The sequence below is a fragment of the Salvelinus alpinus genome, chromosome 2 (genome assembly GCF_045679555.1).
Source record: "Salvelinus alpinus chromosome 2, SLU_Salpinus.1, whole genome shotgun sequence".
Classification (NCBI taxonomy): domain Eukaryota; kingdom Metazoa; phylum Chordata; class Actinopteri; order Salmoniformes; family Salmonidae; genus Salvelinus; species Salvelinus alpinus.
The window spans coordinates 85,966,470-85,993,160 of NC_092087.1; the positions used below are offsets into that span (position 1 = coordinate 85,966,470).

The 26,691-nt window shown below is 42.7% G+C and overlaps 1 protein-coding gene across 1 annotated transcript; it reads right to left on the bottom strand.

Moving 5' to 3' along the window:
- Positions 1-20,464: 20,464 nt before the first annotated feature.
- LOC139545213 (B-cell receptor CD22-like) lies at positions 20,465-25,977 on the bottom strand. Its single transcript, XM_071352740.1, has 7 exons — positions 25,473-25,977; positions 24,957-25,295; positions 24,626-24,874; positions 24,084-24,347; positions 23,411-23,450; positions 23,221-23,299; positions 20,465-23,138 (listed from the first exon to the last, which is right to left on the bottom strand). Exons 1-7 carry the CDS (start codon positions 25,693-25,695, stop codon positions 23,103-23,105), a joined length of 1,230 nt encoding a protein of 409 aa, XP_071208841.1. The 5' UTR covers positions 25,696-25,977; the 3' UTR covers positions 20,465-23,102.
- Positions 25,978-26,691: the final 714 nt, after the last annotated feature.

Here is a 26,691-nt window from a genome sequence, read left to right on the forward strand (position 1 = left end):
GAGTAACTGTCTGCATCACTAATGTAGTCTGAGTACAGGCTGGAAGGGTCCTCCTTTACTTTGTGTCCGTTCCTGGACCAGATGTAGGTGGGGTTGTCAGTCAGAGTACACGTGCCACAGTTCAGGGTCACCCATCTTGAAAACGGTGAAGTTGTAATCTTTACCTGAAGATCTGGAAAGAAATACAACAAACGAAAATACTGTATGAATTTACTGAGTTCTCTTCTGAAGAAATTATGCAAGCCATTCCGATTACAGTCTGTACAGACTATCATCCTGACACTTATACTGAATAAACACAAATCAAGATATGTGTTGAACTAACCTACAGTAACTAGACCATTTATTTTGTTTGAATACAAATTATGTTAGTCCGTAGATTGATAATGCACATTTGTATTGAATCTTGATCTATTATTTAGCACGGTATTACCTGTGACAGACAGAGTAACTCTGTGTTATACTGCCCTCCTTTATCTGAATAAACTATTTTAGAGACAATAATGACAGTCATTCTCTCTCAGGTCTCTGTTTCAACTACACTGAACAAAAACATAAATGCAACATGTAAAGTGTTGGTCCCATGTTTCTGTCACGAATCCCGTTTCCTGAGTCTGTTTTTTGCCTGTGTTCTGTTCTGGAGTGTTTTTTCCGGTGTCCTGGAACGCACCCTGTCTGGTTGCCAGGCGATGTAGCTAGTTGGGAGATCTCAGATTACCCGCACCTGTATCCCATCAGCTATCTGCACACCTGGTCCTGATCATCATCTCTCCTCTTCATAAGCCCGGACCTGACATCCATTCCCTGCCGGATCGTTAGCCATGAACAGTATGTTGTGCCAGCGTATCAGCCTCCAGTTTGATAGAATTTGTTTTGTTGTTTTGTACGTCTTGCTTGCCTTAAACTTATCTCCGTTTTTTCTGTCTTCAGTTATTCACCCGGATCACTTACCCCATTCCTACCTGGTCGTCGGAGGCTTCCGCTACTCCCTTGGACCCACCTATTCACTCCCATCAACTCACCACCGCTGCCCGCTACGCCACCTGGATATTTCTACCCATTCATATTCACTTGTAAATAAATACTCACCTTCTTCCTACTCTCCTTGTCCTGGTCTGCTTCTGGGTTCGATTTTGATAGAACGTGACAGTTTCATGAGCTGAAATAATAACATCTCCTTCACAGAGAGTTGCTCAGGCTGTTGATTGTGGCCATACACGTGGTCTGCGGTTGTGAGGCCAGTTAGACGTACTGCCAAATTCTCTAAAATGACGTTGGAGGCGGCTTACGGTAGATAAATGAACATTAAATTATCTGGTAACAGCTCTGGTTGACATTCCTGCAGTCAGCATGCCAATTGCACACTCCCTCAAAACTTGAGACATCTGTGGCATTGTCTTGTGTGACAAAACTTCACAATTTATAGTGGCCTTTTATTGTACCCAGCACAAGTTGCACCTGTGTAATAATAATGCTGTTTAATCAGCTTCATAATATGCCACACCTGTCAAGTGGATGGGTTATCTTGACAAAGGAGAAATTCTCTCAAACAGGGATGTAAACAAATTTGTGCACATCATTTGAGAGATGTACATGTTTTGTGCAATTGGAACATTTCTGGGATCTTTTATTTCAGCTCATGAAACATGGAACAAACACATTACATGTTGCATTTATATTTTTGTTCAGTGTCCAGTATGTCCTCTTATGTGAAATACTACATTTGGTATCACATACCACAACTGTGTCTGTATGACTGCCCTTAATAAGGTAATTACAGTAATAGATGTGAGATGAGTGACAGATTACCTGTGACAGTCAGGGAGACAGGTGAGCCAGCAATCTTTTCTCCGGATGTTATCAATCTGAACCTGTACCCAGCAGAGTCACTCAATCTCAGGTCTGTGATTCTCAGGGTACAGTCACTCTTCTTATCCCCAAGGTACTCTATATGACCCTCATACCCTGGCACTGAGCTCAGATCTTCAGGATCCTTACCAGACCATTTAGTAAACCAGAAAGCTGTTTTGATCTCATGGTAACTGGGATATGTGTAAGAGCAGGATATGTCCACTGTTGACCCCTTCAAGGCACAGATACTCTGATGGGTGTAAGTTACACTCCAACACATCTGACCTGAAATACAAGACAATATAACACCTTTATATTACCAACACACTTATGCTATTACGTTCACCAAAAGTCACTAAAACGAAAGGGGGAAACAACAGAGTCACTGACAAAGACCAAAATGAGACCGGTTTCCAGGAAGTGTTCTGAAAGACACTCATGGGGGTGTCCATTGAAAGATGACTAGCATCAACAACTGGAACAAAAGAGACATGAGCACCCACAAGATTTGCCCAATAAGAAGAAAACTAAATAAAAACACACCAAATGTGAAGACAGGAAGCAAATCAAAAAGTGGAACAAAACAAAAGCAGGGAAGATAAATCATTGTTTTTCCAGAAATCAGTAAGGGAGAATCAAGTAAAGGTGTTGACTCTCCACATTTCTGAAACACACTTCATCATCGGCCCAGCCACTCTAAAATATCACCTGGGCCAGCACAGGTGAAACACCTTCTCACTAACCAGATGGACAAGCGAGGTATAACACATACTGACTAACGAGGTGATCCCATCTCGAAAATAAACTAAAAGAAGTCAACACTGTTGATTAAGTAGGAAAACTAGTTTTCACCAGTTTAAATCATATGCTGTGAAAGTAACAAGGATGTGAATACTCCCTCAGCTTTGTAGTTTTTTCATTTTTTTCATTGGTTAAAAAAGTACTGCAATGGTATACAAGTGCAAAAACATAATGAAAGCTATCTGGTAGAAGTAAATTCATCCATTGACTGCATTTTCATGAATTTGATTATATATCTTGAAGCCCATTCAACACTGCGTGGCAAAGCATACGGACCTAAAGCAGAAGTGGACGTCACATTCGCAGAAAATTAAATAATGATCGTCTGACAACCTGAAGCAAATTTTGGATAAAAAAGTCTAGACTCACACACTGCAGGAGAGCGGAGATCCTCGTGGCCTTTTACAGCACAGGAGTAACTGTCTGTATCACTAAAGTAGTCTGAGTACAGGCTGGAAGTGTCCTCCTTTACTTTGTGTCCGTTCTTGTACCAGATGTAGGTGGGGTTGTCAGTCAGAGTACAGGTGGTGATACAGGTCAGTGTCTTATCCTGATGTCCACCAGTCACCTTCACCTGAAGACCTGGAGAATAAACAATATCACTGTAAATCCCTTTATCACTGACTTATCACTCTAATACAAAGATGGAAGAAATCCTACATTATACAGACTATCATACAAACCAAGACATGTATCCTGAATAAAAGGGAATTCAACAGTTTAACTATATTGAATGTAACTGTACCTGTGACAGACAGAGTGACTCCAGGTTTGCCAGTATATCTCCTTTTTCCAGGCTGATCTGTAAATCTGAATTTGTACGTAGCTGAGTCACTCTCTCTCAGTTCTGTGATTGACAGGGTGTGACCATTCTCTTTATCCTCACGGTATGTCACACGTCCTTTGTAGTCTGCGTCATCACTCAGACTAACAGGACCCTCAGCATCATATTTAGTGAACCAGAACGTTGTTGTGATTGTATAGCCTCTGGGATATGTGTAAGAGCAGGTCAGCTTCACTGTTGACCCCTTCAAGGTACAGATACTCTGAGTGGTATAAGTCACACTCCAGCCATCCTGACCCAGTACCACTGAAACACAGTCACACAACACAATGGTATCAGAATGAAGACAAGGCCAATTGGCTCACACTGATGCCTGTAGATTGACAAACATGTCAAGTTGCACACGCACACACACACTGCAGTGCTACAATGTTTGTTTGCATGTCTATTTTACCCTGGTTAATCATCTCATCACTATGTAGATCAACACTCCTACACTGAGACACTTTATGAATACTGACCCTGATGTAACAACCAAAACACAGCTCAAAACACAACAAGAAGTAAAATGATACATTACCCTCAAGTATATGACTTATGACTAAAAACAAATAACCAGAAACTATATTTGAAGATATTGTCAAGAGTACTTACAGAGTGAAGTGAAGGGGAGAGGTCTTGTACAGTGAGTCAACTTACTGGTAGTGAGTGGGAACTGCTAGTAAGTGTCAGTTCTGTGGTTGCATAGGGGTTGCGTTAAATGCGGAAGACACATTTCAGTTAAAGGCATTCAGTTGTACTTTCCTTTCCCTTTGATGCATATTTAACCCTCTTGCTGTGTTCCGGTCGAATTGAATTGAAGGTTCCATGACTTTGTCCACACAGGGCACCTGAACACACTAAATACATTTTGATGATTTTCATTACATTTTGGGTGTTTTTTAAAACTTTTGTACACCTGTGGTGTTCCATAGCAAAAATGACCGGTCATTAGCAATGAATGGGTGAGACTACAATTAGTGTATTAAATTGAGTTCAGGCACATGCCCATTCATCAGATGGACAGACTTCCTCTCCCAGACCCCCACCCCCCCCCACCCCACACACACACACACACACACACACACACACACACACACACACACACACACACACACACACACACACACACACACACACACACACACACACACACACACACACACACACACACACACACACACACACACGCACCTCACTCCCCTTCTTGGTTTCCATGGCAATCCCCACGGGAACCTTTCTCAAATAAAATATTTCCCCCACGGGAACCACATCTGTTGGCATTCTCACAAACAATCACAACATTGTTTCAATAATATATAGAACTTTTCACACAGCCGTGGTATATACAACTTTTTTGAGGCCTTGCTCACAATTCATTCTGTGGCATCACAATGACCAAACGATATACTGTATGTGAGGCTCTTGATCATAGAAGTTCAACACTTCACAATAATTTAAGTTGATAAAAAGATCTATCACAACATTAGGTGATAATAAATGTATTATTATGGATTTATAATCAGCTATAATGGGGCGGTCATTTTGGACAGGGAACACATAATTAGTTAATATGAAATGAACACAACAGGAGGGTTAAAGTAGTAGCTTGAACAGAACTGTCCTTTCCTTCCTCTTTAAGACATTAACATGCATGAGGACCAGAACAACATGTCAGAAAAGGGAGGTTACTGTATTAAAATGGGTCCTACATTTCTATAATGGACAAAATGTCCCCCATTTCCACTTTTATTTAAATACAGAACCATGTTAACAATATGTTGACTATTCTATGTGGAATGTTTATAATATATTAGAATGTGTTGCCTTGTCCCTCTGAGTTCTACATGGAACAGGTCAAAGTTCCATTTACATTTGGTCAGTTCCATGATGTCATTCATTCTATTCTACAAACACATTCAATTTACACTCCTCATCAGCTGCATCAAAGTGGTACTGAAGGTTCAGTGTTCTAGACTAGAGCTCTCCCTACTGGCATGTCAACATTACTGCAGTGTTCTAGACAAGAGGTCTACCTACTGGCATCTCAACATTACTGCAGTGTTCTAGACTAGAGCTCTCCCTACTGGCATCTCAACATTACTGCAGTGTTCTAGACAAGAGGTCTACCTACTGGCATCTCAACATTACTGCAGTGTTCTAGACTAGAGCTCTCCCTACTGGCATCTCAACATTACTGCAGTGTTCTAGACTAGAGGTCTCCCTACTGGCATCTCAACATATCTGCAGTGTTCTAGACTAGAGCTCCACCTACTGGCATCTCAACATTACTGCAGTGTTCTAGACTAGAGGTCTACCTACTGGCATCTCAACATTACTGTGTGTTCTAGACTAGAGTTCTCCCTACTGGCATCTCAACATTACTGCAGTGTTCTAGACTAGAGTTCTCCCTACTGGCATCTCAACATTACTGCAGTGTTCTAGACTAGAGTTCTCCCTACTGGCATCTCAACATTACTGCAGTGTTCTAGACTAGAGTTCTCCCTACTGGCATCTCAACATTACTGCAGTGTTTTAGACTAGAGCTCTCCCTACTGGCATCTCAACATTACTGCAGTGTTCTAGACTGGAGCTCTCCCTACTGGCATCTCAACATTACTGCAGTGTTCTAGACTAGAGTTCTCCCTACTGGCATCTCAACATTACTGCAGTGTTCTAGACTAGAGCTATACCTACTGGCATCTCAACATTACTGCAGTGTTCTAGACTAGAGTTCTCCCTACTGGCATCTCAACATTACTGCAGTGTTCTAGACTAGAGTTCTCCCTACTGGCATCTCAACATTACTGCAGTGTTCTAGACTAGAGTTCTCCCTACTGGCATCTCAACATTACTGCAGTGTTCTAGACAAGAGTTCTCCCTACTGGCATCTCAACATTACTGCAGTGTTCTAGACTAGAGTTCTCCCTACTGGCATGTCAACATTACTGCAGTGTTCTAGACTAGAGTTCTCCCTACTGGCATCTCAACATTACTGCAGTGTTCTAGACTAGAGTTCTCCCTACTGGCATCTCAACAATACTGCAGTGTTCTAGACTAGAGCTCCCCCTACTGGCATCTCAACATTACTGCAGTGTTCTAAACTAGAGCTCTACCTACTGGCATCTCAACATTACTGCAGTGTTCTAGACTAGAGCTCAACCTACTGGCATCTCAACATTACTGCAGTGTTCTAGACTAGAGCTATACCTACTGGCATCTCAACATTACTGCAGTGTTCTAGACTAGAGCTATACCTACTGGCATCTCAACATTACTGCAGTGTTCTAGACTAGAGCTCTCCCTACTGGCATCTCAACATTACTGCAGTGTTCTAGACTAGAGTTCTCCCTACTGGCATCTCAACATTACTGCAGTGTTCTAGACTAGAGCTCTCCCTACTGCCATCTCAACATTACTGCAGTGTTCTAGACTAGAGCTCTCCCTACTGGCATCTCAACATTACTGCAGTGTTCTAGACTAGAGCTCTCCCTACTGGCATCTCAACATTACTGCAGTGTTCTAGACTAGAGCTCTCCCTAATGGCATCTCAACATTACTGCAGTGTTCTAGACTAGAGCTCCCCTTACTGGCATTTCAACATTACTGCAGTGTTCTAGACTATAGCTCTACCTACTGGCATCTCAACATTACTGCAGTGTTCTAGACTAGAGCTCTACCTACTGGCATCTCAACATTACTGCAGTGTTCTAGACTAGAGTTCTCCCTACTGGCATGTCAACATTACTGCAGTGTTCTAGACTAGAGTTCTCCCTACTGGCATCTCAACATTACTGCAGTGTTCTAGACTAGAGTTCTCCCTACTGGCATCTCAACATTACTGCAGTGTTCTAGACTAGAGTTCTCCCTACTGGCATCTCAACATTACTGCAGTGTTCTAGACTAGAGTTCTCCCTACTGGCATCTCAACATTACTGCAGTGTTTTAGACTAGAGCTCTCCCTACTGGCATCTCAACATTACTGCAGTGTTCTAGACTGGAGCTCTCCCTACTGGCATCTCAACATTACTGCAGTGTTCTAGACTAGAGTTCTCCCTACTGGCATCTCAACATTACTGCAGTGTTCTAGACTAGAGCTATACCTACCGGCATCTCAACATTACTGCAGTGTTCTAGACTAGAGTTCTCCCTACTGGCATCTCAACATTACTGCAGTGTTCTAGACTAGAGTTCTCCCTACTGGCATCTCAACATTACTGCAGTGTTCTAGACTAGAGTTCTCCCTACTGGCATCTCAACATTACTGCAGTGTTCTAGACAAGAGTTCTCCCTACTGGCATCTCAACATTACTGCAGTGTTCTAGACTAGAGTTCTCCCTACTGGCATTTCAACATTACTGCAGTGTTCTAGACTAGAGTTCTCCCTACTGGCATCTCAACATTACTGCAGTGTTCTAGACTAGAGTTCTCCCTACTGGCATCTCAACAATACTGCAGTGTTCTAGACTAGAGCTCCCCCTACTGGCATCTCAACATTACTGCAGTGTTCTAAACTAGAGCTCTACCTACTGGCATCTCAACATTACTGCAGTGTTCTAGACTAGAGCTCAACCTACTGGCATCTCAACATTACTGCAGTGTTCTAGACTAGAGCTATACCTACTGGCATCTCAACATTACTGCAGTGTTCTAGACTAGAGCTATACCTACTGGCATCTCAACATTACTGCAGTGTTCTAGACTAGAGCTCTCCCTACTGGCATCTCAACATTACTGCAGTGTTCTAGACTAGAGTTCTCCCTACTGGCATCTCAACATTACTGCAGTGTTCTAGACTAGAGCTCTCCCTACTGCCATCTCAACATTACTGCAGTGTTCTAGACTAGAGCTCTCCCTACTGGCATCTCAACATTACTGCAGTTTTCTTGACTAGAGCTCTCCCTACTGGCATCTCAACATTACTGCAGTGTTCTAGACTAGAGCTCTCCCTAATGGCATCTCAACATTACTGCAGTGTTCTAGACTAGAGCTCCCCTTACTGGCATTTCAACATTACTGCAGTGTTCTAGACTATAGCTCTACCTACTGGCATCTCAACATTACTGCAGTGTTCTAGACTAGAGCTCTACCTACTGGCATCTCAACATTACTGCAGTGTTCTAGACTAGAGTTCTCCCTACTGGCATGTCAACATTACTGCAGTGTTCTAGACTAGAGTTCTCCCTACTGGCATCTCAACATTACTTCAGTGTTCTAGACTAGAGCTCTCCCTACTGCCATCTCAACATTACTGCAGTGTTCTAGACTAGAGCTCTCCCTACTGCCATCTCAACATTACTGCAGTGTTCTAGACTAGAGCTCTCCCTACTGGCATCTCAACATTACTGTAGTGTTCTAGACTAGAGTTCTCCCTACTGGCATCTCAACATTACTGCAGTGTTCTAGACTAGAGCTCTCCTTACTGGCATCTCAACATTACTGCAGTGTTCTAGACTAGAGCTCTCCCTACTGGCATCTCAACATTACTGCAGTGTTCTAGACTAGAGCTCTCCCTACTGGCATCTCAACATTACTGCAGTGTTCTAGACTAGAGTTCTCCCTACTGGCATCTCAACATTACTGCAGTGTTCTAGACTAGAGTTCTCCCTACTGGCATCTCAACATTACTGCAGTGTTCTAGACTAGAGTTCTCCCTACTGGCATCTCAACATTACTGCAGTGTTCTAGACTAGAGTTCTCCCTACTGGCATCTCAACATTACTGCAGTGTTCTAGACTAGAGTTCTCCCTACTGGCATGTCAACATTACTGCAGTGTTCTAGACTAGAGTTCTCCCTACTGGCATGTCAACATTACTGCAGTGTTCTAGACTAGAGTTCTCCCTACTGGCATCTCAACATTACTGCAGTGTTCTAGACTAGAGCTCTCCCTACTGGCATCTCAACATTACCGCACCATCCTAATAATATCCTAATCACAACCCACCATCACTGTGTCTCAGGATAATATTACTCCTAAAGCTCTTATGAAGCATCCACCCAATCACTATTACACTTAGTCTTACTTTAGGCCATTTTCAAACAAGTCTCCACAACAATCTGTTGCTGTTGGTCCTTAAAATAATATGCAAAAGTATTATATTTGAAACCCCATGTACAATACTGTATCAGATTAATATGCAGAAATGCATCTACAGAGTATACTGTACTTAACAGAAAAACAAAACAACATACATTCCAATAGCATTGCCATGCACATAACAGGATTCAAGAGTTCATGGTTACAAACAAATTAGAAAATATACATATTTTAATTTATCGTCAAGCATACTTACAGAGTGAAGGGTAGACGTGTTGTAAGTCAACTTACTGTCAGTCTAAATAAACACACTTAGTGTGAAGTTTGAGATCTGTGGGTGATAAAACGTTGAATGAGTCAGTGTCCATAGAGTTTAATAGAGGGCGCGCTTGCTTCAAAGCCTGTTTTAGCATGGCTAAAGCCATTGAATACACCATTTCAGTTGGTTTACCAACTGTCATTAAACTTATGGAAGTTGAAGAAGAAGACATTAAGTACTTAAGTATTAAGTATATTAAGTATTAAGAAAAAGCCCTCAATGGCACTTCCCATTCTGTTACAGAAGCTGTCATGACAAAGATGCATAGATGTACCCTCTATCCAATTCTATGTTAGGGACCAAGAAGCTGATGCAGAGAGGGCTTCCTTCCTCAGTCACACAGACAGTGTTCGAGAGCATCAAAACTGTGATGTATCATGGGTAAATTGTGACTGACTGATCTATAAATAATATTGAGTAGTTATTTATCATGCAAGTTAATTTGTAGATTCGACTCGCCTAAAAAGTTGGCTGCAATTTCAAACACCCACATTTACATAACATTAAAGCATTTTAAACAAAAATCCCATTCAAGTCATGGGACTGATGTTAATATTTCATATGCTAACATTCTCACATCATGTTCAAATCATCTATAAGTGACTTTGCTGAGCTTCACATTGCTTTTTATACTTTTGGATGAAAAATGCTAATATTGGTCGCATGACTTGAATGGGATTTGTGCCACAAATGCTAAAACATTAGCAAGTGGAAACAGTACCAGGGGAAACTAAACCAAAGCATGGATTGCTGTCATTCCATGTTCATAGACTGCTTACAGGGTAAGGAAACCAATGTGCCATTTTGTCATTTGGGTGAACTATCTCTTTAAAGCTAATTTACTGGAAAACATTCTAGATATTATAGCAATGTGTTAGTTGTCTTCAGGCCAGGTTCTGTGATGGTTCTCTTCAGTCCAGTTTCTGTGCTGGTTCTTTTCAGTCCAGGATCTGTGGTGATTCTCTTCAGTCCAGGATCTGTAGTGGTTCTCTTCAGTCCAGTTTCTGTGGTGATTCTCTTCAGTCCAGTTTCTGTGCTGGTTCTTTTCAGTCCAGGATCTGTGGTGATTCTCTTCAGTCCAGGATCTGTGGTGATTCTCTTCAGTCCAGTTTCTGTGGTGATTCTCTTCAGTCCAGGTGCTGTGGTGGTTCTTTTCCGTCCAGGATCTGTGGTGCTTCTTTTCAGTCCAGGTGCTGTGGTGGTTCTTTTCAGTCCAGGTGCTGTGGTGGTTCTCTTCAGTCCAGTTTCTGTGGTGTTTACTTTCAGTTCAGGTTCTGTGGTGGTTCTATTCTGTCCAGGTGCTGTTGTGATTCTCTTCAATCCAGTGTCTGTGGTGGTTCTTTTCAGTCCAGGTTCTATGGTGGTTTTCTCCCTCGGATTGTCTGATAAACGGAGGGCTGAGCATCTCTCAGAAGAGCTGTGAACGTGTCACTGGGGGAGTCCCCCACACTCTGAGAGAGACAGCGACACAGGAAACACAGTATGAGAACCCTACACGCTCTATAACATTCTCTTTCACTCCTACTTTCTGTGTCCATCTCTCTCCTCCTCCTCTTACTCTCTCTCTCTCCTCCACTTCCTCCTCCTTAATCTCTCTCTCCTCCTCCTCCCCCTCCTTACTCTCTCTCTATCTCTCTTTCTCCTCCTCCTCCTTCTCCTCCTCCCCCTTACTCTCTCTCCCTCACACACACTCCCTCACACACACGTAAATACTGTATACAAAATAAACACATAAATGAATACATACTTATTGCAAGTGTATCATAGTCAGGGCCCTTGGTTCTCATGTTCAGAGCTGTGTGCCAGTCAATGATAAGGTCAGGATGGACACTATGGAGATAGAAAGAGAGAGAGAGAGCTGTGCCAAGGTGACAGTGAACATTGTAGAAAAGGGAATATTGTGACACAGTAAATTAAAGTCACCAGGTGTGGGGGTGGATTTTTAACTGATATAATCACCTGTGTGTCTGCTGTGGCATCACTTCCTCCTGTGGATCTCCTGCTAAGAGGGACAGAGTGAGTTTTGCTCTCTAGTGACCTCTAGTGGAAGTTGATATATATCGCATGTAAACCTGGCTAGGGAACACTGACCTCTTCAGTGTGCAGGAGATGGTGACTAGAAGAGCTCCAACAGTCAGGAAAGCCTCACCCCCACCACAGGAACCCAGAGAAACACTGGAGTCTGGAGAGCTGGACACAGGACAGTCTGTGTTGAATACGGAGATGGAGATATGACAGGGGGAAAAAGGAAAGAAGAAAATGAAACAATATTTATTTAAATAGAGGCATACTAATTGCGTCATATGTTATGTTAAGTGTGTAACATTGTTCATGATTATTGACGGTTGTTGACCTGTGTGATTATCAATGAATATATTAAAATTTGGTGTACTTACACTGAACGTCCACAAACACAGAAGAAGAGTTGAGACGTCCATATATATTCTCAGCCTCACAGTAGTATTCTCCACTGTCCTCAGAGCTGATGTTAGTGATGCTGTAACTCTGTCCTGATGCTTTTGGTGAGGTTACATTCTTCTTGTACCAGGTGTAACTCTGCACAGGTGGGTTGGCATCACTGCTGCAGGTCAGAGTCACTGAACTGCCCTCCACTATTTCACCAGAGGGACTGACTGACACTGTGGTCTTTGGTTTATCTGATGTAAAAGGATTTAGTCAACATAATATTAACAATGAGGAAAAATACATATTTTTTTGATCTATAATAATGATTGACCATAAGACCTTTCTCTTTTTCTTGAATGTAGAATACTGTAGAATACTATACTATTGTACTGTATATCCCCACAGTGTACATAGTCACACACTGCAGGAGAGCTGAGATCCTCATGGCCTTTTACAGCACAGGAGAATAAACTGTCTACATCCTCACTGCTGATGGAGTACATGGGGGAGGAGTCCTCTTGTACAGGTTGTCCATTCTTGTACCAGATGTAGGTGGGGTTGTCAGTCAGAGTACAGGTGGTGCTACAGGTCAGTTTCACCAAATAATGACCGTTCACCATATTCCCACCAGTCCTCTTCAGTTGAAGACCTGGAGAAAAAAACAGGTAATACATTATTTGGATAGTCCATCTGTAGATGCTCTACAGCTATCTAAAGACCATCATTAACATTTTAACTATCTCCTATCCTTAATCATTTCCCTAACCCTAAACTTAACCCTTACCATAACCCTATCCCTAACCTTAACTCTTATCTAACCCTTATTCTTAACCTAAGCCTAACACTTAGCAGCAGTTGCTGTATCAACAGCTAGTTTGTTGATAGTATGACCATCTGTAGAGCATCTATCAAGACTACAAATAAAGTGTGACCAAAAAACTATATCACTGTAAATCCCTTTATCACCGAGTTATCACTCTAATGCAAAGATGGAAGAAATCCTATGTTATACCGACATAAATACAAACCAAGACAATTGTCCAGAACTAAATGGAATTCAACAGTTTAACTATATTGAATGTAACTGTACCTGTGACAGACAGAGTGACTCCAGGTTTGCCAGTATGTGTCCCTCTGTTTCTATATGTTGTAAATCTGAATTTGTACGTAGTTGAGTCACTCTCACTCAGATCTCTGATTGTCAGGGTGTCGCCATTCTTCTTATCGCTACGGTACGTCACACAACCTTTGTAGTCTGGGTCATCACTCAGAGTCATGGTACCAATGGGATATGTGTAAGAGCAGAACAGCTCCACTGTTGAGCCCTTCAAGATAGTGGTGTACCTCACACTCCAGCCATCCTGAACAGTAACACTGCAACACAATCACACATTATAGTGATTATACATTACAGACCCATTTCCTCACACTAACAGCATTTGTCCATACCTTGTTGCCGTACTCTACTTGCTGAGTGTGAATGGAAACCACAGAAAGGGCCTAAGTGTTACTCAGTGAGGTGTGAAAGACAACTATTCCTGAAAAGAAGAAGCCCCTAACAGACGATGTCACTGAACACACCAGAATAACATTAAGATAACATATTATTATATGGACTGGTAGGACCTGATCCTATATCAGCACTCCTACTCACTCCTACTGCTAAATGCAGCCCATTTTCACTGTAGTCTTTTCTTTAAATACAGATCCATAACAAAGTGTTGACTGTTCTATATGGTTTCTTAATGTGTTTCCTCACATAATGTGACCCATCACTCCTCATAAGCAGCATCAAAGTGCTACTGAAGGTTCCAGTGTTCTAGACTAGAGCTCCTCCTACTGGCATCTCAACATTACTGCAGCCTTCTGTCTCTCTTCATATGTCCCAATCATGTCCTCATCCATTTGGATCAATAACAAAATAACAAGCTGGTAATAAGGTTCCTGAGACTGAGATCTCGATTCCCAACCCAATACCTAGAGTGTGCAAAGCTGTCATCAAGGCAAAGGGTGACTATTTGAAGAATCTCAAATATAAATTATATTTTGATTTGTTTAACACTTTTTTGTTCACTACATGATTCCATACGTGTTATTTCATAGTTTTGATGTCGTCACTATTATTCTACAATGTAGAAAATAGTAAAAATAAAGAAAAACCCTTGAATGTGTAGGTGTTCTAAAACCTTGACCAGTAGTGTACATATAAAACAATCTAGGTCATTTACATGATTTGTATTGAAATAAATTGAATTTATTTGGGTAACAGACATACACAACAACATGTACAGTGTTGACCCAGAGGATATCACTTAAAGTATTAATTAAAACACGTGTTTCCAAAGTGGTCCTATGAAGTAATAGAATAGAATAGAAACAGAAAAGAAGAACTAAATAAGTAATTAATAAAACAATATCTAAAATGTTCTTAGCCTTCATATATAGTCTCACAAGTTTGATGATTGTTTCATAAACATAAGATATAAAACTATAGTTATATAAAATATAACTGGACCCCGAGCCCATTTCAGAAATACAACGGTTTTGTCGAAGTTCTTGTAATCAGATTCAGAGTTTTCTGTAATGTGAAAAATATTTAAAATTGTATTTTACAAATGTAATTTTTAAATGATTTTACTTAAAAAATATTAAAGTATTTAACAAAACAAATATTTAAAAATATTTACTGGGTCATTCTCTTATTCATCATTGTTTAATGGCTGCAATCCCGTTAAGGGATGATATGACAACAGCCAGTGAAAGTGCAAGGCGCCAAATTCAAACAACAGAAATCTCATAATTAAAATTCCTCAAATATACATGTATCTTATACCATTTTAAAGGTAATCTTGTTGTTAATCCCACCAAAGTGTCCGATTTCAAATAGGCTTTACAGCGAAAGCACCACAAACGATTATGTTAGGTCACCGGAAAATCCCAGAAAAACACAGCAATTTTTCTGCCAAAGACAGGAGTCACAAAAAGCAGAAATAGAGATAAAATTAATCACTAACCTTTGATGATCTTCATCAGATGACACTCATAGGACTTCATGTTACACAATACATATATGTTTTATATCCAAAATATAAATATATATCCAAAAACCTCAGTTTACATTGGCGCCATGTTCAGAAATGACTCCAAAATATCCGGAGAAATTGCAGAGAGCCACGTCAAATAACATAAATACTCATCAAACTTTGATGAAAGATACATGTTTTACATAGAATTAAAGACACACTTGTTCTTAAAAAAAAGGGGTTGGCGGTTTTTGGGAATATTAGGGACTCTGAGCTGCATCATAGTCTTGGTACCTTCTAGTACTAATTATACAACGCCGTTGTCATTGAGAAGAAGTAAAAGACAAACTATATAAAATACTGACCATCAAGGATGAGTGACTTACAGAATAAGGAGTCAAAGAAGGTCAAGATGTAGGATCTAAGGTAAAGATTACACAATTTCCTAGGAAAGCAAATAACTTCACAAGGATTGGGATGGCCAGACTGAAGTACTCAGCCAACCCACCTCGGTTCACTTTAACTTCTGATGAGTACCAGTGTTATAGATACAAGAAGGGCACCGAGTACTTAGGTGATTTTAATGGCTGTAAGGCAATCGTTAATGTGACTGACATAGGTTTGGAAGTACAGGAGAAAATTCTTAACCTCACAGCACCTATAACTGATGTATGGTGGGCTTGTACCAGCAAGGGACGCATACGATAGACACTACCAAAAGGTTGGTTAGGAACCTGCGTGCCGGTGTTATTGGTCCAACCAGTTCGAGTTAGTCATCAGAGGCCAGTTATAGGAGGGCAAAGTAGGCACAGGAGGAGTTTTGATCAGGATGGGAGTAGCCTTGTCTAGATGGATGCTATTGGCATCCCCAGGGAAGTTCCAGATGAATACAAAGCTATGACTCAAATAGGTGAAGGCTTTACCACTACGTTCTTTTGGTAATTGACAATAAATAAAGATGTGGATTGGATTAATTTCATCCATTATAATCAACAGAGATTCATGAATGAAACCCGGGATGCAGTAAAGGGGATCTCTGACCAATTATCCGCCACCTCCCTCATGACCTGGCAAAATAGGCTGGCTCTCGATATGTTATTGGCGGGGTATGTAGAATGATAGGGGTTCATTGCCGTACGTTTATTGTTAATATCAGTCAGTTAATATCAGTCAAATAATATCAGTAATATCAGTCAGATAATATCAGTAATATCAGTCAGTTAATATCAGTCAGTTAATATCAGTAATATCAGTCAGTTAATATCAGTCAGTTAATATCAGTCAGTTAATATCAGTCAGTTAATATCAGTCAGATAATATCAGTCAGTTAATATCAGTCAGTTAATATCAGTCAGTTAATATCAGTCAGTTAATATCAGTCAGATAATATCAGTCAGATAATATCAGTCAGTTAACATGCCATTTATGAATGAACTTTGACCGTAGCTTAGGCCTGCATTAGTTGATGTATTGTATGGTGAGGTAGCTTGTCATTAAGCAGTTCAATGTATTTGTATATATATGACAAATAAACCAAACTTTGAACCTACAAACACAGGCCCTGATATAACAGCTAAAACACAGGCCCAGATTCAACAGCTAAAATCACATTTAAATCAAATCAAATGTATTTATCAAGCCCTTTTTACATCAACAGATGTCACAAAAGTGATTATACAGAAACACAGCCTAAAACCGCAAACAGCAAGCAATGCAGATGTAGAAGCACGGTGGCTAGGAAAAAACTCCCTAGAATGGCATGATGAAACCTAGAGAGGAACTAGTCTCTGAGGGATGGCTAGTCCTCTTCTGACTGTGCCGGGTGTCACGTTCCTGACCTGTTTTTCCTTTGTCTTGTATTTATTTAGCTGGTCAGGGCGTGAGTTGGGTGGGTTTGTCTATGTGTGAATTTCTATGTTGGGATTTTTGTGTTCGGCCTGGTATGATTCTCAATCAGAGGCAGCTGTCAATCGTTGTCCCTGATTGAGAATCATACTTAGGCAGCCTGGGTTTCACGTGTGTTTTGTGGGTGTTTGTTTCCGTGTTTGTGTTTTCACCACACGGTACTGTATAGGTTTCTGCACTTCGTTTATTTGTTTTTGTAATTCAGTGTTCAAGTTTCGTTATAATAAATCATCATGAACACTAACCACTCTGCGTATTGGTCCGATCCGTCTCGCCTCTCCTCGTCCGAGGAGGAGGAAGAATATGAAAGCCGTTACAGAAACACCCACCACCAAAGGACCAAGCGGAGTGGAAACAGACAGCAGCAGCAGCAGAGACCGAAGACACAGGACTCATGGACTTGGGAGGAGATCCTGGACAGCAAGGGACCCTGGGCTCAGCCAGGGGAATATCGCCGTCCCAAGGCGGAGTTGGAGGCAGCGAAGGCAGAGAGGCGCTGGTATGAGGAGGCAGCGCGGCGACGCGGTTGGGAGCCCGAGAGTCAGACCCAAAAATCTATTGGGGGGGAAGGGGCACACGCGGAATGTGGCAAAGCCGGGTAGGAGACCTGAGCCAACTCCCCGTGCTTACCGTGGAGTGAGAGGGCGTCGTACTGGTCAGACACCGTGTTATGCGGTGGAGAGCACGGTATCCCCAGTACGCGTGCTTAGCCCAGTGCGGGCTATTCCACCTCGCCGCACTGGTAGGGCTAGGTTGGGCATCGAGCCGGGTGTCATGAAGCCGGCCCAACGCATCTGGCCTCCAGTGCGTCTCCTCGGGCCGGCGTACATGGCACCAGCCTTACAAATGGTGTCCCCGGTTCGCCAGCATAGCCCAGTGCGGGCTATTCCACCTCGCCGCACTGGCAGGGCTACGGGGACCATTCAACCTGGTAAGGTTGGGCGGGCTCGGTGCTCAAGGGCGCGTGTCCTCCTTCACGGTCCGGTAATTCCGGTGCCACCTCCACGTACCAGTCCTCCGGTGGCAGCCCCCCGTACCAGGCTGTCTCTCCGAGTTCTCTCTCCAGTTGCTCTCATCTGCCCAGTGCTCCCAGTGCTGTCTGAGCTGCCTGCCTGCCCAGCGCTGTCTGAGCTGTCTGCGTGCCCAGCGCTGTCTGAGCTGCCCGTCTGTCCCGAGCCGTTAGAGCTGCCCGTCTGTCCCGAGCCGTCAGAGCTGCCCGTCTGTCCCGAGCCGTCAGAGCTGTCCGTCTGTCCCGAGCCGTCAGAGCTGCCCGTCTGTCCCGAGCCATCAGAGCTGCCCGTCTGTCCCGAGCCGCTAGAGCCGTCCGCCAGACAGGAGCAGTCAGTGCCGTCCGCCAGACAGGAGCAGCCAGTGCCGTCCGCCAGACAGGAGCAGTCAGTGCCGTCCGCCAGACAGGAGCAGTCAGTGCCGTCCGCCAGACAGGAGCAGCCAGTGCCGTCCGCCAGACAGGAGCAGCCAGTGCCGTCCGCCAGCCAGGAGCAGCCAGTGCCGTCAGCCAGCCAGGAGCAGCCAGTGCCGTCAGCCAGCCAGGAGCAGCCAGTGCCGTCAGCCAGCCAGGAGCAGCCAGTGCCGTCAGCCAGCCAGGATCCGCGAGAGCCAGCCAGCCAGGATCCGCCAGGGCCAGCCAGCCAGGATCCGCCAGGGCCAGCCAGCCAGGATCCGCCAGAGCCAGCCAGCCAGGATCAGCCAGAGCCTTCCGCCAGACAGGACCGTCTAGCCAGGACCAGCCAGAGCCGTCCAGCCAGGACCAGCCAGAGCCAGCCAGCCAGGAGCTGCCAGAGCCAGCCAGCCAGGATCCGCCAGAGCCAGCCAGCCAGGATCCGCCAGAGCCAGCCAGCCAGGATCCGCCAGAGCCAGCCAGCCAGGATCCGCCAGAGCCAGCCAGCCAGGATCCGCCAGAGCCAGCCAGCCAGGATCCGCCCCTCAGTCCGGTGCTGCCACTCAGTCCGGTGCTGCCCCTCAGTCCGGTGCTGCCCCTCAGTCCGGTGCTGCCCCTCAGTCCGGTGCTGCCCCTCAGTCCGGGGCTGCCCCTCAGTCCGGAGCTGCCTCTTAGTCCGGTGCTGCCCTTTAATCCAATGGGGTTTATATGGAGGGTGGCCATTGGGAGGAGGCCACGGAAGCGGGGATTGACTATGGTGGGGTGGGGACCACGACCAGCGCCAGAGCCGCCACCGTGGACAGACGCCCACCCAGACCCTCCCCTAGAGTTTATGGTGGTGCGCCCGGAGTTCGCACCTTAAGGGGGGGGGGTTATGTCACGTTCCTGACCTGTTTTCCTTTGTCTTGTATATATTTAGTTGGTCAGGGCGTGAGTTGGGTGGGTTTGTCTATGTGTGATTTTCTATGTTGGGATTTTTGTGTTCGGCCTGGTATGATTCTCAATCAGAGGCAGCTGTCAATCGTTGTCCCTGATTGAGAATCATACTTAGGCAGCCTGGGTTTCACGTGTGTTTTGTGGGTGTTTGTTTCCGTGTTTGTGTTTTCACCACACGGTACTGTATAGGTTTCTGCACTTCGTTTATTTGTTTTTGTAATTCAGTGTTCAAGTTTCGTTATAATAAATCATCATGAACACTAACCACTCTGCGTATTGGTCCGATCCGTCTCGCCTCTCCTCGTCCGAGGAGGAGGAAGAATATGAAAGCTGTTACACCGGGTGAAGATTATAAGAGTACATTGCCATTAAAGCCAGGTCGTTATTTAAAAAAAATATATTTAACCTTTATTTAACTAGGCAAGTTAATTAAGAAAAAAGTATTATTTTACAATGACGGTCTACCTTGGCCAAACCCTACCTTAACCCGGACGACACTGGGCCAATTGTGCACCGCTCTAGGGGACTCCCGATTACGGCCGGTAGTGATACAGCCCGGGATCAAACCAGGGTCTGTAGTGATGCCTCTATCACTGAGATGCAGTGCCTTAGACCGCTGCACCACTCGGGAGCCCAAGATGTTCAAAGGTTCATAGATGACCAGCAGGGTCAAATAATAATCACAGTGGTTATAGAGGGTGTAACAGGTCAGGGTTAGGGGTGGGTGAGGGCCTCAGATTTCCACTTCATTACATATAGCCGGGCAGTTGCAGATGGGTTATTAGCAGTCGTGGGCGGTTGCAGGTGAACAAACAGCTGAGCCGCTCACCACCAGCGTGCGTGGTGCATGTCATTTGTCAGGATCAGTGCTTGGTGTTGATTGGTTTAATGGTGACATCATGTGTCCAATAGTCAGAAATACAAGAAACAACAGCAGAGAGAAAATAGTTATGAATCAATGTATTAATAGTTGATCAAATAGTCAATTTATTTATTATCTTAAACGTTGAGCATATTTGCAACATGACGCCAACTTATTTGCAACTGTATTGACACTGAACCACAATATAAAAACTGGAAAAGGTAAACATGTACTTAATGTATCTAAAATAGATTATAATGAAAAATGGGATAACACAATGAATATCATGACACTGAACAATATGGTATTATGTAATAGCAATTCAAAGTAAATAATTATTAAACAGGAGAAACCTGGTCCAAGAGCTAGAAATATGAAAAAGCTGTTAGTTACACTATATATAAACACAACAGTATGTGGACACCCCTTCAAACTAGTGGATTCGGATATTTCAGTCACACCCGTTGCTAACAGGTGTATAAAATTGAGCAAACATCCATGCAATCTCCATATACAAACATTGTCAATAGACAGGCCTTACTGAAGATCTCAGTGACTTTCAACGTGGCACCGCCATATCAAGCCACCTTTACAACAAGTCAGTTTGGCATATTTCTGCCCCGGGTCAACTGTAAGTACTGTTATTGTGAAGTGGAAACTTCTAGGAGCAACAACGCCTCAGACGCGAAGTGGTAGGCCACACAAGCTCACAGAACAGGACCGCTGAGAGCTGAAGTGGGTAAAAATGGTGTGTCCTCGGTTCCAACACTCACTACCAAGTTCAAAACTGCCTCTGGAAGCAACAACAGCACAAGAACTGTATGTCGGCAATTTCATGAAAGGCGTGTCCACGGCCGAGCAGCCGCACACAAGCCTATGATCACCATGCGCAATGCCAAGTGTCGGCTGGAATTGTGTAAAGATCGCAGCCATTCGACTCTGCAGCAGTGGAAACGCGTTCTCTGGAGTGATGAATCACGCTTCACCATCTGGCAGTCTGACGGACGAATCTGGGTTTGCGGACGCCAGAAAAACGCTACCTGCCCGAATGCACAGTGCCAACTGTAAAATTTGGTGAAGGAGGAATAATGGTCTTGGGCTGTTTTTCATGGTTCGGGCTAGGCCCCTTAGTTCCAGTGATGGGAAATCTTAATGCTACAGCATACAATGACATTCTAGATGATTCTGTGCTTCCAACTTTGTGGCAACAGTTTGGGAAAGCCCTTTCCTGTTTCAGCATGACAATTTCACCGTGCACAAAGCGAGGTCCATACAGAAATGGTTTGTCGATATCGGTGTGGGAGAACTTGACTGGTCTGCACAGAGCCCTGACCTCAACCCCATCGAACACCTTTGGGATGAACTGGAACTCTGACAGCAAGCCAGGCCTAATCGCCCAACATCAGTGCCCAACCTCACTAATGCTCTTCTGGCTGAATGGAAGCAAGTCCCCACAGCAATGTTCCAACATCTAGTGGAAAGCCTTCCCAGAAGAGTGGAGGTTGTAATGAGATGGAGCCATCATGAGGTTGCTACAACCTAGCCTATGAATTCAATTTACAACGTAGGTGCACACAGGTCGAGATAAAATTTTGAGGCGACAAACAGTGACACATGGACAGACAGTTAAACATGGAATACCACCTTGCACACTCTTGACTATATCTAGCTGATCTAAGGTGTAATCATCAGTCCAACAGTTTCAAATTACAGTTTCTATTGGAAAAATTCAGGTATGTTTATCCCCATTTCGCTCTGTTTGCTTCTGTTTTAAGAAACGTCGGAATGAATACACCCCGGATCACGGGGAAAGAAAGTTCACTTTCATAGCAGCCACGTTGTATTCCTTCTTGGATCTATGCACTCTCCTCCTCTCACCTTTTCCCTTTGCTTGTGGACATCAATGCACAACCCCATTGAACACCTTTGGGATAAATTGGAATGCCAGCCCTAATCACCCAACATCAGTGCCCGACCTCACTAATGCTCTTGCGGCTGAATGGAAGCAAAGTCCCAGCAGCAATGTTCCAATATCTAGTGGAAAGCCTTCCCAGAGGAGATAAAGATGTTATAAAAGCAAAGGGGGGACCAACTCCATATTAATGCCCATGAATTTGGAATCAGATGTTCAACTAGCAGGTGTACACATTTTTTTTTTAAATCTGGAAATTGTAAAATCCCATAGAACAAGAGCAGAAACATAATATTAATCTACAGAGAGTAAACTGAAAAGTGGGCTTTTTGTGTTACAGAAAATCTAGAAATGATCAAATCTCATAGAAAAAGAGCAGAAGCATAAACCTTCCAATTTATCATCAATATACATAATTATTATTACAAGGAAATATAATTAAACTCCAGCACTTACTCAGAAGTTAAAGCTCATTGTCTCAAACCTTCTAGATTAGAAAGCATTATGATAGTAAGAGAATAGCATTGTGAGGCCTAGCTTTGGTTTGATGCTGTAGCTCTTCAGTCCAGGTTCTGTTGTGGTTCTCTTCAGTCCAGGTTCTGTGGTGGTTCTCCTCAGTCCAGGTTCGGTGGGGGTTCTCTTCAGTCCAGGTTCAGTGGTGGTTCTCTTCAGTCTAGGTTCTGTGGTGGTTCTCTTCAGTCCAGGTTCTGTGGTGCTTCTCTTCAGTCCAGGTTCTGTGGTGGTTCTCTTCAGTCCAGGTTCTGTGGTGGTTCTCTTCAGTCCAGGTAGTGGTTCTCTTCAGTTCTCATAATCGGAGGCCTCAGCATCTATCTGAGGGATTGTGACAGTGTGTCCCTCACATTCTGAAATAAGACACTGAATGAGCACATTACACACCACTCCGTAACATTTTTATGGACACACACACACATTAAACACACTTACTGCCAGGGTGTCATACTCTGGTGACCTGGTCTTCATGTTCAGAGCTGTGTACGTGTCACTGTTAGGATCAGGATGGACACTCTGTGGAGAGAGAGAGATGTCATGGTAACAGTGAAAATAGTATGAGAGAGACTGTCATGACATAGTAAATTAATGTCACCAGGTGTGGAGGTGTAACTGATATAGTCACCTGTGTGTCTGTTGTGGCATCACTTCCTGCTGTGGATCTCCTGTAAAGTGGGACAGAGTGAATTCTGCTCTCTACTGACCACTAGTGGAAGTTTATATGTTACTAATACAGTTTTGCACATGAATGAATGAATATATTACTGCATTCATAACAAATCAGAGTGCTAAGAGGAAATTATAAAACATTTGAAAAATTCTGTCACCTGAACCACATGAGTCCAGAGAGACAGAGGATGAGAACCAGAACAACCACTATGATTCCTACAGCTGCAGTCAGAACTGAGGTTTGTTTCCCTATAATAAAATATGGATGATATGAGTACATGGTATAATATGGTAAAACAGGACTTTAATGGTGTTCATATGAATGACAATCTCTCATATGAATGACATACACTAACAAAGGACATCTCTCATATGAATGACATACACTAACAAAGGACATTTATACTATAATCAGCCACTATACCAAACATTAGGAACACCTTCCTAACACGTGACATCAATAGGGGATCAAAGCTTCACCTGGATTCACCTGGTCAGTCTGTCTATGTCATGGAAAGAACAGGTGTTCTTAATGTTTTGTACACTCAGTGTTTAATTATAATAAGCCATATTCAAAGTATTAACATTAGATTGAAACATGTAGTTTTGTATTGAAGATGTAACCTTACCTGCTACAATGATCATCAGAGCTGTAGAGTTCATAGATCCTTTTCTATTCTGGGCCTCACAGTAATATTCTCCACTGTCCTCAGAGATGATGTTAGTCATGCTGTAACTCTGTTCCGATGCTTTTGGTGAGGTTACGTTCTTCTTGTACCAGGTGTATTTGTTCACAGGTGGGTTGGCATCACTGCTGCAGGTCAGAGTCACTGAACTGCCCTCCACTATTTCACCAGAGGGACTGACTGACACTGAGGTGTTCTTTGGGCCATCTGGTGGACAATATGTAACACATTGTTAATACATAGAGCTGTACATGAGGAGCATCATGGAACTTGGACTTGTGATTAAAATAAATGAAATATTAATATAAATATATGTAACTTAGACAATAATGTAACAATACAGTGTTTGTGAAGTACTTGTAGTCACTACAGTAATGATATGAGTACAATCATGGAACTTGTACATAGATTGAAATAATGGATAGAATAGATAAGAGAAGATGTTACTAAAAGAATACAACAGGAGATGTATCACACATACTCACATCTGACAGTGAGAGTCTCTTCAGCAGAGTAGAGATCCTCATGGCCTTCTACAGCACAGGAGTATCTGCCTGCATCCTCACTGCTGACTGGGTTTAGGAACAGACTGTTAGATTGGTTGGTTACATGTCCATTCTTGTACCAGATGTAGGTGGGGTAGGGGTTGTCAGTCAGAGTACAGGTGGTGCTACAGGTCAGTGTCACATTCTGTCCCTCTGACACAGTGACAGGAGTCACCTTCACCTGCAGAACTAAATGAAAGGGTATTAAAACACTGAGTATATCATTAAGTAATTGTTTGCAGTATTGATAGGATGTGACATGCAGTGTTACCTGTGACAGTCAGAGTTGTTCCAGGGAAGGTGGGCTCCCAGGTTGTCTGATCTGTTCTGAATCTAAACTTATACTCAGCTGAATCCTCCTCTCTCAGGTCTGTGATTCTCAGGATGGAGTCACTCTGCATATTTCCAAGGTACTCCACACGACCTCCAAACCCCGGGTTCAGGATTTGAGGCGCCTCATCAAGTTTTCCTTTTGTATACCATTTTGTTTCAGAGACTGTATGACCCCTGGGAAATGTATAAGAGCAGGATATGTCCACTGATGACCCATTCAAGGTACAGACACTCTGATGGGTGTAAGTCACGTGGAAATAACTGTGACCCTCAACAGCTGAAACACAAGTACATTTTTCAAATGGTGTAAGTATTTAGAACTGTAAAATCAACATCCATTACTCTAAATGAAATAGTAGCCCTATTTCATGTCTGTTTCACTGCACATTAACACTGACCAATGATGTATTGGATGATTTTGACAGACTTTAAAAGGTGTATCAGGCACACTCACACACTGCAGGAGAATTGATGCCGTTTACAGCACAGAAGAATCTGTCTTCAGTTTTTAAGTCGACTGAGTACGAGGGGGAGGAGTCCTCTTGTACAATCTCACTGTTCCTGTACCAGATGTAGGTGGGGTTGTCAGTCAGAGTACAGGTGGTGCTACAGGTCAGTGTCGTTGACCACCATGTAGTGGTCACCTTCACCTGCAGGTCTGGAGTAGATAACAACATTAAAACCCTCAATGACCTGTTGTCTAGTTCAAATGAGGCAGGAGTGGACGTTCTCAAATCATCAATTCAGACATTCCTATTATACCATACATTCATATTTATATTATTTCTGTACAAATCAAGACAATTTTCCTGAACCAATTAAACAGATCAACACTATATATAATATCACTGTACCTGTAACAGACAGAGTGATTAAACAGATCAAAACTATATATAATATCACTGTACCTGTAACAGACAGAGTGATTAAACAGATCAATACTATATATAATATCACTGTACCTGTAACAGACAGAGTGATTAAACAGATCAACACTATATATAATATCACTGTACCTGTAACAGACAGAGTGATTAAACAGATCAATACTATATATAATATCACTGTACCTGTAACAGACAGTGATTAAACAGATCAACACTATATATAATATCACTGTACCTGTAACAGACAGAGTGATTAAACAGATCAACACTATATATAATATCACTGTACCTGTAACAGACAGAGTGATTAAACAGATCAACACTATATATAATATCACTGTACCTGTAACAGACAGAGTGATTAAACAGATCAACACTATATATAATATCACTGTACCTGTAACAGACAGAGTGATTAAACAGATCAACACTATATATAATATCACTGTACCTGTAACAGACAGAGTGATTAAACAGATCAACACTATATATAATATCACTGTACCTGTAACAGACAGAGTGATTAAACAGATCAACACTATATATAATATCACTGTACCTGTAACAGACAGAGTGATTAAACAGATCAACACTATATATAATATCACTGTACCTGTAACAGACAGAGTGATTAAACAGATCAACACTATATATAATATCACTGTACCTGTAACAGACAGAGTGATTAAACAGATCAACACTATATATAATATCACTGTACCTGTAACAGACAGAGTGATTAAACAGATCAACACTATATATAACATCACTGTACCTGTAACAGAC